This window comes from Pipistrellus kuhlii, unplaced genomic scaffold (genome assembly GCF_014108245.1).
Source record: "Pipistrellus kuhlii isolate mPipKuh1 unplaced genomic scaffold, mPipKuh1.p scaffold_m20_p_2, whole genome shotgun sequence".
In the NCBI taxonomy this organism is placed as follows: domain Eukaryota; kingdom Metazoa; phylum Chordata; class Mammalia; order Chiroptera; family Vespertilionidae; genus Pipistrellus; species Pipistrellus kuhlii.
This window is the reverse complement of record NW_023425515.1, coordinates 130401445-130414653: the sequence shown is the minus strand read 5'-3', so window position 1 is coordinate 130414653 and position 13209 is coordinate 130401445. Positions and strand designations below refer to the sequence as shown.

Here is a 13209-nt window from a genome sequence, read left to right as displayed (position 1 = left end):
AGGAGGCAGCTGATTGATGACTCTCTCTCACTCTCTCAGAGTACCCACAATTAGAATTACTCTCTCCTAGATGTTTCTAACTCTCTATCCCTCTCTCTTCCTCTCTGTAAAAAAATCAATAAAATATATTTTAAAAAACACACAAAAACTAACTTCAAATGTTACTCACAACCTATTTCCCATGTTCCCACACTATTTAGATCACCTTAGAGAAGGAAGCACAGCAGGAATGAGACCACACAGTGAACAGAAGCACTAAAAGCTGGCTATGTTTAAAATTATCACATCATCATATGTAAAACCTCTTATTGATCCCTCCTCCATTCTAACACAGTTCAGGGATCTGCATTGGACACAACTTTTCACAAGAGATCAGGCAAGTATTTTTTACTTTATTTTATTTTGGTTAATCCTCACCAGAGGATATTTTTTTCCATTGATTTTTAGAGAGTGGAAGGGACAGGAAGAGACAGAGAGAGAAACATCACTGTGAGAGACATATGGATTAATTGCCTCCCATGTGTTCCCTGACAGAGTAGGGATTGAGCCTATAACCAAAGTATGTTCTTGACTGGAATCAAACTGAGAACCTTCAATCCATGTGCATATGCTCTATCCACTAAGCCAAAGTGGTTAGGGCCAGGCAAGTATTTTTTAACGTTGGTTCAGAATTACCTCAATATTCAGAGTACCCACAATTAGAATTATTCTCTCCTAGATTTTTCTAGCTCAACTGCCCAATATCTGGAATTTACTTTCTGTTTTGACAATTATAACTTTTTGTTGATTTTAAGTGCCGTTCCCCAGCTTTTGAGTCACTAATTCTGTACGCCTAAAACACAATTTTGATGATATAACTTAACCTACTCAAAAATTCTGCATGGTTTCTCCTCATTGCTTAATAAACTTATTAAAAATAAAAACTTTTGACCTTGGTATTCATGGCAGTAAATGTTCTGATCCTAAGATACTTATCCAACATTATTTCCTACTACTGACTTAATCATAACTTTCACTTCAACCAAACTGGAATGCTTGTTCTTTCTAAACATATTCCACACTTTTACCCTCACAGATCCTTGCTCATGAATATACTTTTGCAAGAACATCTTTGTTAATTAATTGGCCTTTCAATGTATAGGGTGTCCCCCAAAAAAATATGTATATATACTTTAACAGCTGATAACTCAATTTTGAAAATGAAAAGTATTTTAATAAACACTGCCTTTATATTTATTCAAAGTATACATACATTTATACAAAGTATATATATATATACATTTGGAGATAGGAAAATAAATAAGGTCCTTGCCTTCATAAAGTCCATAGATCATAGGGAAATAGTCATAAAAACAACTAATGAATTATAATGAAACAGAATAAGAGCACTCTTATAGATATAACACAGGGTATCAAAGAAGCAAAAAAAGATGTTATCTCTAGAATATACATATGCACTCTAAATATGTAAATCAGATTATAAATATAAACCACTAATTAGGTTCTTTAAAAAAATATTAGATTTTTTAAAATGTCCCCAATCCACTGTATGCCCCATTCTCATTCATTTTTCTCCTTCCCATGTTGATCTCAATATGTTTTCCTTCCCAAAGTATAAAAAATTGTATCAATCTGTAAGTAAATATGCTCAGAGTTCATCCAATAATACACTCATTTCTGTAGTTATCTTGTCCCAGACTGGTAACAAGCAGTTTAAAAACTGGCACCAGACTGCAGACCACACATTGAATAGCAGTATCACGCACACTGGGTCTCTTACATGACCCAAAATATTCACTTTTCCTTCTTCTTCTTCTTCTTTTTTTTTTTTTTTTTTTTTTTTTTTTTGTCAACCAAAATAAACAGAGACACAATGAAACAATGTTTAAAAATTATAATTTCAAATAAAAGCTACTGTATTACAATTTAAAGGATACGAATTTCTGTGACAGCCTTCAAGGAATCTAAATCATTTTCTGTTACTCCTAAAAAGAAAATCCTAATGTGTATACAGATATTTTTTAACCTTTTGGCAGTGCTAAGGGTGTCTGACTGCTGGCTTAGGCCTGCTCCCCACAGTTTAGAATGTAATGCAATTTAATTAGAAAATGCAGCAATTGCATATAGAGTGTTACCTATTCAAATTTACTATATTTTTGTATTCTTCTCTATGCTAAGAAATGCAGACTATAATAGTTTATACTTTTATAAACCAAGTGAAAAAACAAGGAATTACCTTGAGCTTCATGAGGCTGGGGTGCAACTGAAAAAGATGGTGCTTTGAATATGCCTTCTCTGATTTCAGAAGCAGAAAAAGCATCACTTGCTGTAAACATGTTAACATCTGAATATTGACGTTTCTGCTTACTATTGCTAAATTTCCAAGATTTCCCTTTGTTCGTTTCTCTTTGGGAAATTTTCCCTGAGCCAACATGAGAATCCAAGTTTGCACTGTCACTAGAATAAGCACTTCCATGTATATTGTCAGATATTTTAAATAACCTGCAAAAAAAATGGAAAAACATGTGTACATGTAAAAAACTACCATAAAATTGGTCCCTTTAAAAATACCTGTAAATTGTGGTTTAAACACAAAAATTAATCATTCTCTTAAAACATAATTTGTTAAGTTTATCTCTGAATTATGTATTTTCACTTTCCTAAAACTCAGATAAATCTATTTGTGGTACCCAGTCTCTGAGATAGCTCCAATGATTCTTGTCTCCTGGTATTCACACCTTTCTGAAGTTTCCTACTTTAAATCAGAACTAGCTGTGTGCCTCGTAGAGTTCTATGGAATCCAAATTTATAAAAGCATAAAAAGCAATAAATACTTGGGAATAAATTTAACAAAATAAGTTTAAGACTTGTCCATAAAACATCATTGAAAAAAATGTAAAAACTTAAATAAATGGAAAGATATCCCGTGTTCATACATTGGAAGACTTACTGTTATTAAGATAAGCAATGCTCCTCAAATTTATCTTCCGATTCAATACAATACCTATCAAAATCCCAGCTGGCTTCTTTGTAGAAATTTACCCTAAAATTCATATGAAAATGCAAGAACCAAGAATAGCCAAAAACAATGTTGAAAAAAGGAACAAAGTTGGAGGACTCACCACTTGCTGATTTAAGATCTTACTATAAAACTACAGCAATTAAGACATGTAGGATATGCCAGTATGGGATATATCCTTATGCCAGGCATAAGTACATAAATATTGATCAATGGTATAGAATTTAGAGTTCAGAAATAAACCTTTATGTGATATAATAGGAAATATAAATTTGGTCTTTTTTCCAGCTCCTGGCACAGAGGAACCCTTGCAATTTCCTGTGTAATAGAAGCATCTTTCATTATTTATAAGAAGCCCCTTTCCATCATAATTGAGTTTATGCTAGTGAAGTGACTCTTCTAGGGCCCCTTCTAGGATGGGGATGATGCCAGAAAGACAAAACCTTGATTACAGGTTTGAAACTTTTAGCCCCACTGCTAACATCTGTTATTTACACTTAGTTTATTCTATTCCTCCTTAAAGTTAAACTTAAATACCATTTATTCAGAAAAGTCTTCTCTGACAGTCCTGAATAGATTAGGTCCCCTGCTATATGCTCTAACAGCAGTTCTCAAAGGATGGTGGAGACTAATTCAAGAAGTTCATAAAATCAAAACTATTTTCATAATACTACTAAGGCATTATTTGCCCTTTTCTCTCTTATTCTTGCTAGTTAACATGGAGTTTTCAGAGGCTCCAACTCATGTGTTATTGTATTTATTACAACAAACTGAATGCAAAAGCATATATGAGAACCCAATTATTTTTTATGAGTCAGAAATTTAAAACATTTGTAAAATCATAAAATAATATCACTCTTCACAGAATTCTTTTTTGTTTCAGAAAATACTATTTAGTAAAAATACATTATTTAATTTAAACTAGAGGCCTGAATACACGAAGACTGATGAAAGAATGGGCCTTCCTTCCCCTGGCTGCCGGCACTGCCTCCGCTCCAGCCAGAGCCACCTTTCTGCCTTCACTCCTTGCTACCACCCAGAGCCGCCTTTCTGCCTTCCCACACTGCCCAGAGGCCTGGCGCTGCTGGGGCAGTGTGGAATGCCTGCATCGTCACCATGGTGATGACGCAAGAGTCCCATCCTGCAACCAGCCACTCAGCACCTGTGTATGCAAATTAACCTGCCTTCTTTGTGGGGTTAATTTGTATACTCACTCCTGATAGGCTGGTGGGTGTTGTGAAGGTACGTTCAATTTGCATCTTTCTGTTTTATTAGTGTAGATGTATTAGTATATAAATATTTTTCAAATTTTTTGTTTTAATTTCTAATATGGTTAAACATTAATACTTAAATATGAAAAATAACCCACATAAACATAAGTTCTTTGAATATCCTCAATCATTTTTAAGTGTAAAGGAGTTCTAACAAAAAAGTTTGAAAACCTCTAACCTAACCATATACTTCAGCAAAAATAACTGTCGTACTATTATATTTAGTTATTTACTATCAGTCTTTCCCCCTATTAGGTTGTAAGTTATTCTAAGGCAAAAACCTATAACTAGAATCCCAAAGTTAATGGAGTGTCTGGTACATAATAGACTCTATTGATTGTTAATGTTTTTCTCATTCAGATTCTACCACATTTCATACTTTTGGACATATACATAACTATTCAACTTTATCACTGAATGTTATTTATTTCATCTAATTCATTACCTTTTTCTGAAGGCTGATGTGCTCTCTCCTTTTTCTTCTGCAAAATTAACTAATTTTGAATCACCTGGAATCTTTTTCTCAGGTGCTATGTCAGTGCCAATGTGATTTCTGAATTTCTGAGAACCATATGTCAGCTTGCCAGAAACTTGCAATAAGTCATTGTTGCCTGTACCTCCTAAATTTAGATCATCTTCTTCAGACTTATTAGAGAAAAAGGCAAATTGGAATTTTTGCATTGGTGAAATATAATTTGTGTTTTCATTAGTTATCTTTGAATTTGATGTTAACATTGTTTGCCTCTTTTCCATACCTACAAAAATGGAATATATTAATTATTACATGTTCTCCATGAAAATAAAATTTCAAAAGCATGATGAAAAATTAAATAAAAATTTTCAAAAAGGTTTACTAGGTAAATATGACAGCAAAAAGAAACTTATTAGTACAATAATAAGATAACCTGAAATATTATGTGAGGTTTTGAAATATAGGTGACTGTCACTTAACGGTATATCATATCACCAAAAGGCCCTCAGAAATTAAGATTTAAATTAAATTTGAAATTTATACAAAATCTATAAAGTATTATAAAATAGGTTTAATTCCTGACCCATAGAAATAACCATATTTGTAATATTTAAGTATTTTATCTACTACAAATGATATAATTATACAAATAATTATAAAGATTTAAAACTTACATAAGCAATTTATACACAGAAATACAATGACCAACCATATAAAATGTTACTATGATTCAGTATTAAAATATACAACACAATGTTTTTAACTTTGTAATGTTGCCTCTAAAATTAAGATAAAGGAATGCTTTCATTAGGATTACAAAATTATAGGTTTCTTTACAAGCATCTTTGAAAGGTTTGGGGGGAGTTTGGAGGCTTTAGTAGGGTTTGAATTTACTTTACTACATATATGTATATATATATGTGTGTGTATATATGTATACATATGTCCACGTACCGTATTTTTCGAACCATAAGACGCACTTTTTTCCCCCCAGAAGTGGGGGGAAAAAGTCCCTGCGTCTTATGGTCCAAATATAGCCTACACATATACTTTTAAAAAAAAGTTTTTTTACTTGCCCGGCTCTGTGTGGTCTCTGTGTGCTTGCCCGGTTCTAAATGCTGCTGTTTACTTTACAGGGTTGATTACATGTGTTTATGACTGTGATGTTGGGTTTTAATGCACATAAAATATTTTAGGACACTATTTGTTTCAGAATCTTTTTTTCTTCACTTCCCTTCTCTAAAAACTGGTGTGTCTTATGGTCCGGAGCGTCTTATGGTCTGAAAAATATGGTATATATATGCACTATGGTATATGTATATATTGTATAATTTGTATATTATTTGGTACATGCAATAGAACATATATGTTTGCATTTATAAATATACATAAATTATGAAGCTTAATTAATAAAATATAAATGCATGAACCTACCCCCCAATTTAAAAATGAAAATTTTGCCAACAGTATTACATTAGATGACATATACTGTTTGAGTGTGCTCATTTTTTAGCTTTACAAAATGATAGTATCAAACTACATATGATCATATGCCTCTTGTTGTTTTCATTTAATAAATCTGTTTCCTTAAAGCAGAGGATCCGACTTTTAGTCAAGGGCAAGGCGAAAACTAAATAGCAGTGATAGTTTTGATGGTAAGAGGAAACAAAATTCACAGAAGAGAATGCATATGTGGTAGTATATTGTGTGCATGTGATATGTATATATGTAGATGTAGATGTAGATAAGGAAAATGTTTCAGATTTTCAGATTTGGTGAACATTAATCTTAATAAGAGCAGTCTCTAACTTTTATTTTATTCCATTAAAAATAAAAGCAATTAAAGTGTTACTAAATTGTTTTTACACTGACATAAGTTGCATGGGTTTGGCTTTATAACAGATGCAGTATATGATAATTTACCTAACAGTTTATGACATTCTATTTCTTCTTCCAATGCTTGAGTATTTGGAATTTCTGAAACCAATGGAGCAGGTGGGAGAAAACAATCCAATGATTTTCCACTACCTGGATAGCTATATAAAATACAAAAATGTAAATATACATGTTAATATGATATAACATCAGAAACTATGTATTTATCAATTAAACATTGCTCTATTACAGACTCTTATACATCCTGTAAATTGACTGTCTGTAGTAACTTTGATTTATCCCTATATAACAGTGTTCTCAATATTTTTTCCTTATGTGTCATAACATTAATGACATTGCTATGTGAGATATGCTACCTGAATAATGGCTATATCTCCATATCTTTTTCTCCAATTCAAATTCTTGTGACAGAAGTCTTAAATATGTTCCAATATTGTTTAAAAAGTAATAAATCATTCTGAAACTTTAGTACCTTAACTATTACAAGTGACAAATTACTTTTGACACACTTTATAACTAATCATGGGTCATCAGTTTAAATGACACAATTACTGATATTCTAGACCTAGAGGATTCCTTAAGCATTATTACAAATTAATGTCCTAATCCAAATATTCTTTGTCCAGAACCATAAAAAAACACCAGAAAATCCAGTTGAAAGTGACAATCATTTCGTAAACCAATAGCAATTGACCAGATTATTGCCATCCTGTTAGCACTGATAACTAACAATCTCCTTATCTTGCAGCTGTGATCCTATTAACAAATAATGCTTTAATGTTTTCTTTCCAAAGTTGACTTGTCCTTCCTTAGAACAAAAAGATAAGTGTTAGGTGACAGGCAATAAAGTTGGGAATTGCACCACATGTATTTCCTATGCCAAGTCCCAAGGATTTTATTATTTGTTTCTTATCTCTTCATTTAGGATTTCAAACCCTTGGAAGCGAGAGACTCAGTCTTTACATTTCTCCATCTTACACACCTAGCACATAGGAATTATGGCTATATTTTCCAAATAAAAAATTGACAAGACATTATCTGACATTGTTGATAGACTGTCTGACAAAAGGCCAAAACATTTGCTGCAAATCAAAACAACAAGCTACCACCTCAGACCTGTCAGAATGGCTAGCATCAATAAATCAAGAAACAAATGTTGGCAAGGATGTGGAGAAAAGAGAACCCTAGTTTGTCCTGGGAACCCTAGTTTGCACTGTTTGTAGGAATGCAGATTGATCCAACTACTAAGGAAAACAGTGTGGAGGGCCCACAAAAAATTAAAAATGGAACTGCCTTATGACCCAGCAATTCTACTTCTGGATATATATTCAAAGAAACCTGAAACACTAATTTAAGGGAATATCTGCACCTCATTGCAGCATTATTTAAAATAGCCAAGATATGTAAGCAATGTAAGTGGCCACCAATAGACAAGTGGATAAAAAGTTGTGGAACATATAAACAACATACTACTACTTGGCCATAAAAAAGAATGAAATTTTACCTTTTGCAGCAGCATGGATAGACCTACAGGGTATTATGCTAAGCAAAATAAGTCAGACAAATAAACACTGCAAGATTTCACTTATATGTGAAATCTAAAGAACAAAATAAACATACAAACAAATAGAAACAGACTAATAAATACAAAGAACTCATGATTATGGGGTGAAGTTTTGGGGAAACGAGGCACAAGTTTCCAAAGGTGTTCTCCTAGTGAGTAACACAGGATGTGCTTAATTCCCCCAGCAATGAGGGAAATTTATTAGAGATTCAATGCTCAGGGTTTTTATTGGGAACTAATCATGTGGGCACAGTTTCTAAGATACATTCCAGATTCCCAGAAACAAAAGCAGATGTTCAGCATAAGTGATATTACTTTTATAAACAGTTTATGTACTGTAAGCCACTCTTATCAGTTCACTAGAGACTCAGTGCACGAATTTGTGCATGGGTAGAGTCCCTCAGCCTAGCCAGCTGGCAGGGCCGGCCGGGGGGAGGGACAGCGAGAGGTTGGCCAACTGGCCCCACCCCTGATTGGGGTCCATCGGGCCGGGTTGAGCATTTGGGGTGGGGATGCTGTGGGAGGTTGGCCGACCTGGGGGAGGGACTGCGGGAGGTTGGCTGTGGGAACACACTGACCATCAGGGGGAAGCTCCTGCACTGAGCATCTGCCTGGTGGTCAGTGCATGTCATAGTGACCAGTCATTTTGTCATAATGGTTGTTTAGGCTTTAATTGTCAGAGTCTAGCAAAGGCCAACCTTGCAAGCAGTTGGCCTTTAGAGAACTACTATATTAACTCTTTTCTGCACAGAGGCTATTCTAGAAAATCCAAGAAAGATGTTAAGATACAAAAAACACACATTTAGCTCTACTGTTCACCCTTCCCATAAAGTCAGATTTTCCTTATGATTTCCCTATTTTCCAGAGGTGCCATAATTTCCCCAGTCACCTAGAATCTAAATCATAGTATAGTTTTCCTCAGTATACCCAGATACCTACCGGGTCTTATTGCATCCTATAAATTCATCATTTTCTTTCCTACTGTCATTCTCCTAATCAAGAAAATAATCAACTTATGTTTGGTTGAGAACAATGGTGTCTTAACTGGTCTCACTGGCTCCAGGCTTTCTCTCTCTAATATACTTTATTGACTCCTATCATATTTATTTAGAATTGTTTTCATCATATTATTCCATTCAAAATCCTTCAGTCATATCTGAATAATGCCAAACTTCCAAGTGTTCAGAGACCACCTTACAGTTTTAACTCTCCTACATGTATCTTATAGTCTAGACCAAAGTGATAGGTAATGCATTTTGTCCCTCCCCATCTTTGTTCAGAACATTTCCTTTACTCAGCTTTCCCCTATACCTGACCCTAGCACCATTTCTACTATTGTTCAACTGTTTTATTCACTCATCAATCCATTCAATTATTTACTAAGAACTATGTGCCAAGCACTGTTCCAGGCACTAGAGTTTACATACATTCAAATTCCAGCTCAAGCCCTACCTGGTTTTGTTCAGTGGATAGAGCAGGGGGGTGGGAGTGGGGTGGCAGGGAGGCCTGTGGACTGAAGGATCTCAGGTTCAATTCCAATCAAGAGCATATACCTGGATTGCGGGCTTGATCCCCAGTAGGAGATGTGCAGGAAGCAGCCAATCAGTGATTCTCTCTCATCATTGATGTTTCTATCTTTCTCCCTCTCCCTTCTTCTCTGAAATCAATAAAAATATATTTTTAAAGATTCCAGCTCAAGTCCTACTTTCATGAAATCCTCTGGTTCTCTAAGATTTTCTTCTCCTCTCTCTTTTTTTTATTTTTTTGTTAATCATCTCCTGAAGACATTTTTTCCATTGATTTTTTTTTAATTTTCATTTTCTTAATATATTTTTATTGATTTTTTACAGAGAGGAAGAGAGAGGGATATAGTCAGAAACATCGATGAGAGAGAAACATTGATCAACTGCCTCTTGCACACACCCCACTGAGGATATGCCCACAACCAAGGTACATGCCCTTGACTGGAATCGAACCTGGGACCTTTCAGTCCCCAGGCTGATGCTCTATCACTGAGCCAAACTGGTTTTGGCTTTCCATTGATTTTTCAAGAGAAGGAAGGAATGGATAGAGGGAAGGGCAGAGAGACATCGATGGTTAACTCTCACATGCACAGGCCGATACTCTAACCACTGAGGACACTGGCCAGGGGGTCTCCTCCCTTGTAAGTACTGTTTGAACCTATGTATTTTTCTCAGTCCTCCTTGTATTGACAATAGAAAGATGACAGATAGATCTGCTATCCCCTCTAGATTGTAAACACCTACGGGTTTTGTTTTTACCTCCATTTACATTGATAACATTGATCAGTGTTTTGTATAAGGCATATTATACAATAAGCTAGAAGCTCAGTGCATGAATTAGTGCACTGGTGGGTCCCTCGGCGTGCCTGCAGGGATTGGGGTGAAACCAGCAGTCCAACACCACTTGCTGCTCCTGCCTGGAACTACTGCTCATCCTGGCCCACTGCACCTGCTACAGGCTCTCGCCCAGTCAGTCCTGATCAGGAGAGGCTGGCATCACCACAGTGGTACTCACCAGCCATGAGCCCTGGTACCCTGTTGCTGGGAACCAAGATCAACAATAATTAATATAAATGTAAGAAGTCTGGTCAGAAAGTTGAATGGGGCTCTTTGATATTCACAGGGTGAATATCTGCATTTTATTACCTATTGCTGATGATTCAATGGCCTAAAGCAAACTCCCCCAATCTGATAATCTTACTGTTTACTAAACAATCATTTTTAATATGTCTGTTCGCATTCCTTGAAGGCAATTGTGTATTCTAGCAAATAAAAGTAGATGGGAACGGAGATTCAGTGGAATTTGGTCCCTTGTACCAAGTGTACAAATGGCTTCCCCCATAATTTCCAAATTTATATTTCTTGTCTTGTGTATTAATTTGCACATCAGCCCTTCCTCCAAGTCTTTGAACCCGAAGCCACGTGGGCTGTGGCTTCCCACCCATTCCAAAGCCTTGATCAGAGGCCAAGGTAGGCCAGGGCAGGCGGAAATCTTGGTTTCCTCCATTGCCAGGGAAAACTCAAGCCTCCTGCTCTCTGTGTGGCCACAGCCATCTTGGTTGGGTTAATTTGCATACTTGCTACTGATTGCCTGGTGCGAGTGGCTTGTGGGTGTAGTGGAGGTATGGCCAATTTGCATATTACTCTTGTATTAGATAGGATACTAGCCCCTAAAAATACTGTGAATCATCCCATCTCAATTCTTTTTTCTCTTGCTGTTATACCCCAGAATTAGCAAATCCTTCAAAGCCTCCCACCACTTCTACAAAGTGTGACCTGATCAGTGTAGCCCAAGTGTCCTTCCAAATCTGAAATTTCATTGCGTACATATAAATGTTTATCATTTGCTGTGCAATATTTTTTTTCACTATTTTTATTGTCAGAAGGTCAAACATATGTTCCAGTTTGCCTATGCCAGTGCTGATTAATACTGGTTGTCCCAGTTAGTTGGATACAACTCTTTCACTCTCAAGCTTATCATTTGTTTTGCACTCTTTTTTGACTTTGTATTATTAGAAGGTCAAACAAATGTCCCAATTTATCTAAGCCAGTCCTGATTAACACTTGTTGCCCCAGTTATTTGAAACTCTTTCATCCCAATCTAAATGATGAATTACATGGTCACATTATTTATTAATGAACTTTCCATATTTGTGTCTAATTTCCTCAAGCAAATTTTAGTGTTTTTTTTTTTTAAGTAAAAGTCTGTTTTAACCTTTTTATATCCTTTTTAGCATTCAGTCAATAATTGAATTAATATTTGAATGAATGAAAGAATAAATGAAATGCCAGGCTGGAATGGCTCAGTAGTTGAGTGTCAACCTATGAACCAAGAGGTCATGGCATTTGCCTGAATTGTGGGCTTGATCCCCAGTGTGGGGTATGCAGGAGGCAGCTGATCAATGATTCTCTTTCATCACTGATATTTCTATCTCTCTCCCCTTCTCCCTTCCTCTCTGAAATCAATAAAAATATATTTAAAAAAAATAAATGAAGTATGCAATTTATTCAATGTTTCACTTAAAAGGGATAATAGAACAAATGCATAGAAATGTTACAATTTAAGAGCAATAATACGTATGTGAAAATCCATAAACCGACTACCTATTCTCTATTCTTATTTCCTCAGTTATCACATCTTTATTTCCTCTTGTACTTCCTGCCTGCACTGAAGTTGCCTATGCCACTTGGTTTTTAGTACACTGCCCTTTCTGTTTCCAAAAAATATCATCAGTACTTCTTGTAGTGAGCTATTTTTTGACCATTACTTCTAATCTTTACCTTAGCCAAAAATAATTAAACATAAAAGCAAATAAATAAAAGCCAAGTAGGCAAGACATTACTCTATTTTTTAAATTATAATATGTAAGATGTTAAACTTTAGCTACTTCTTTATATCTGAATTCCATGTTTGCCAAATATATACCTAAGACATTACTCTGTTTATCCATTATTTTTATGTACATATTCACCAGAGAGGAAATTATAATTCCCTAAACATCAAAAAAGCCTAAAGCAATATACTGTGCTATCATTCTTAAAGGCAGACTTACTTTTCAGCTTCAGCTGGTTTTTCGAAAAACAAATTATCCAAAGAAAACAGGGAATCATTTGATTTCGACATGTCAAAAACTGGATTTTGTCATAAATCTAAAAAACATAGAAAAAGAAGTTTATATTTTACTTACAAAAATGTAGAAAAATATTTCTGGCTACATTAACTATAATCATAAATTTCTCAGAATAACCACAAGACTACCTTCTTAGTTGCATCTCCTGCATCTTCCTCCAAAGAACCTCAATATTCAAATACATTATTCTCTGTTCTCCACTCTTTCATGCATTTCACACTTGTACCTCTTTTTATACTGTACCAATGTTTAGAATGTGTTTTCTTTTATTCTCCACCTGGCATAGTGTAGGTCAAAGGTCATTTATCCTTCAACAGCTTCTCTAAATTTGTC

At 35.0% G+C, this 13209-nt stretch overlaps 1 protein-coding gene across 1 annotated transcript in view; it reads right to left on the bottom strand.

Moving 5' to 3' along the window:
* Positions 1-12897, bottom strand: part of HFM1 (helicase for meiosis 1) — a 79877-nt gene extending 66980 nt beyond the window's left edge. The window contains exons 1-5 of the mRNA XM_036447218.2: positions 12799-12897; positions 6686-6798; positions 4736-5045; positions 2237-2502; positions 1938-1985 (exon numbers count right to left, since the gene is read on the bottom strand). Coding sequence (XP_036303111.1) covers positions 1938-1985; positions 2237-2502; positions 4736-5045; positions 6686-6798; positions 12799-12869 — 808 coding nt within the window. The 5' untranslated portion in view covers positions 12870-12897. The remainder of the gene's footprint in view (positions 1-1937; positions 1986-2236; positions 2503-4735; positions 5046-6685; positions 6799-12798) is intronic.
* Between the last annotated feature and the right edge of the window lie 312 nt (positions 12898-13209).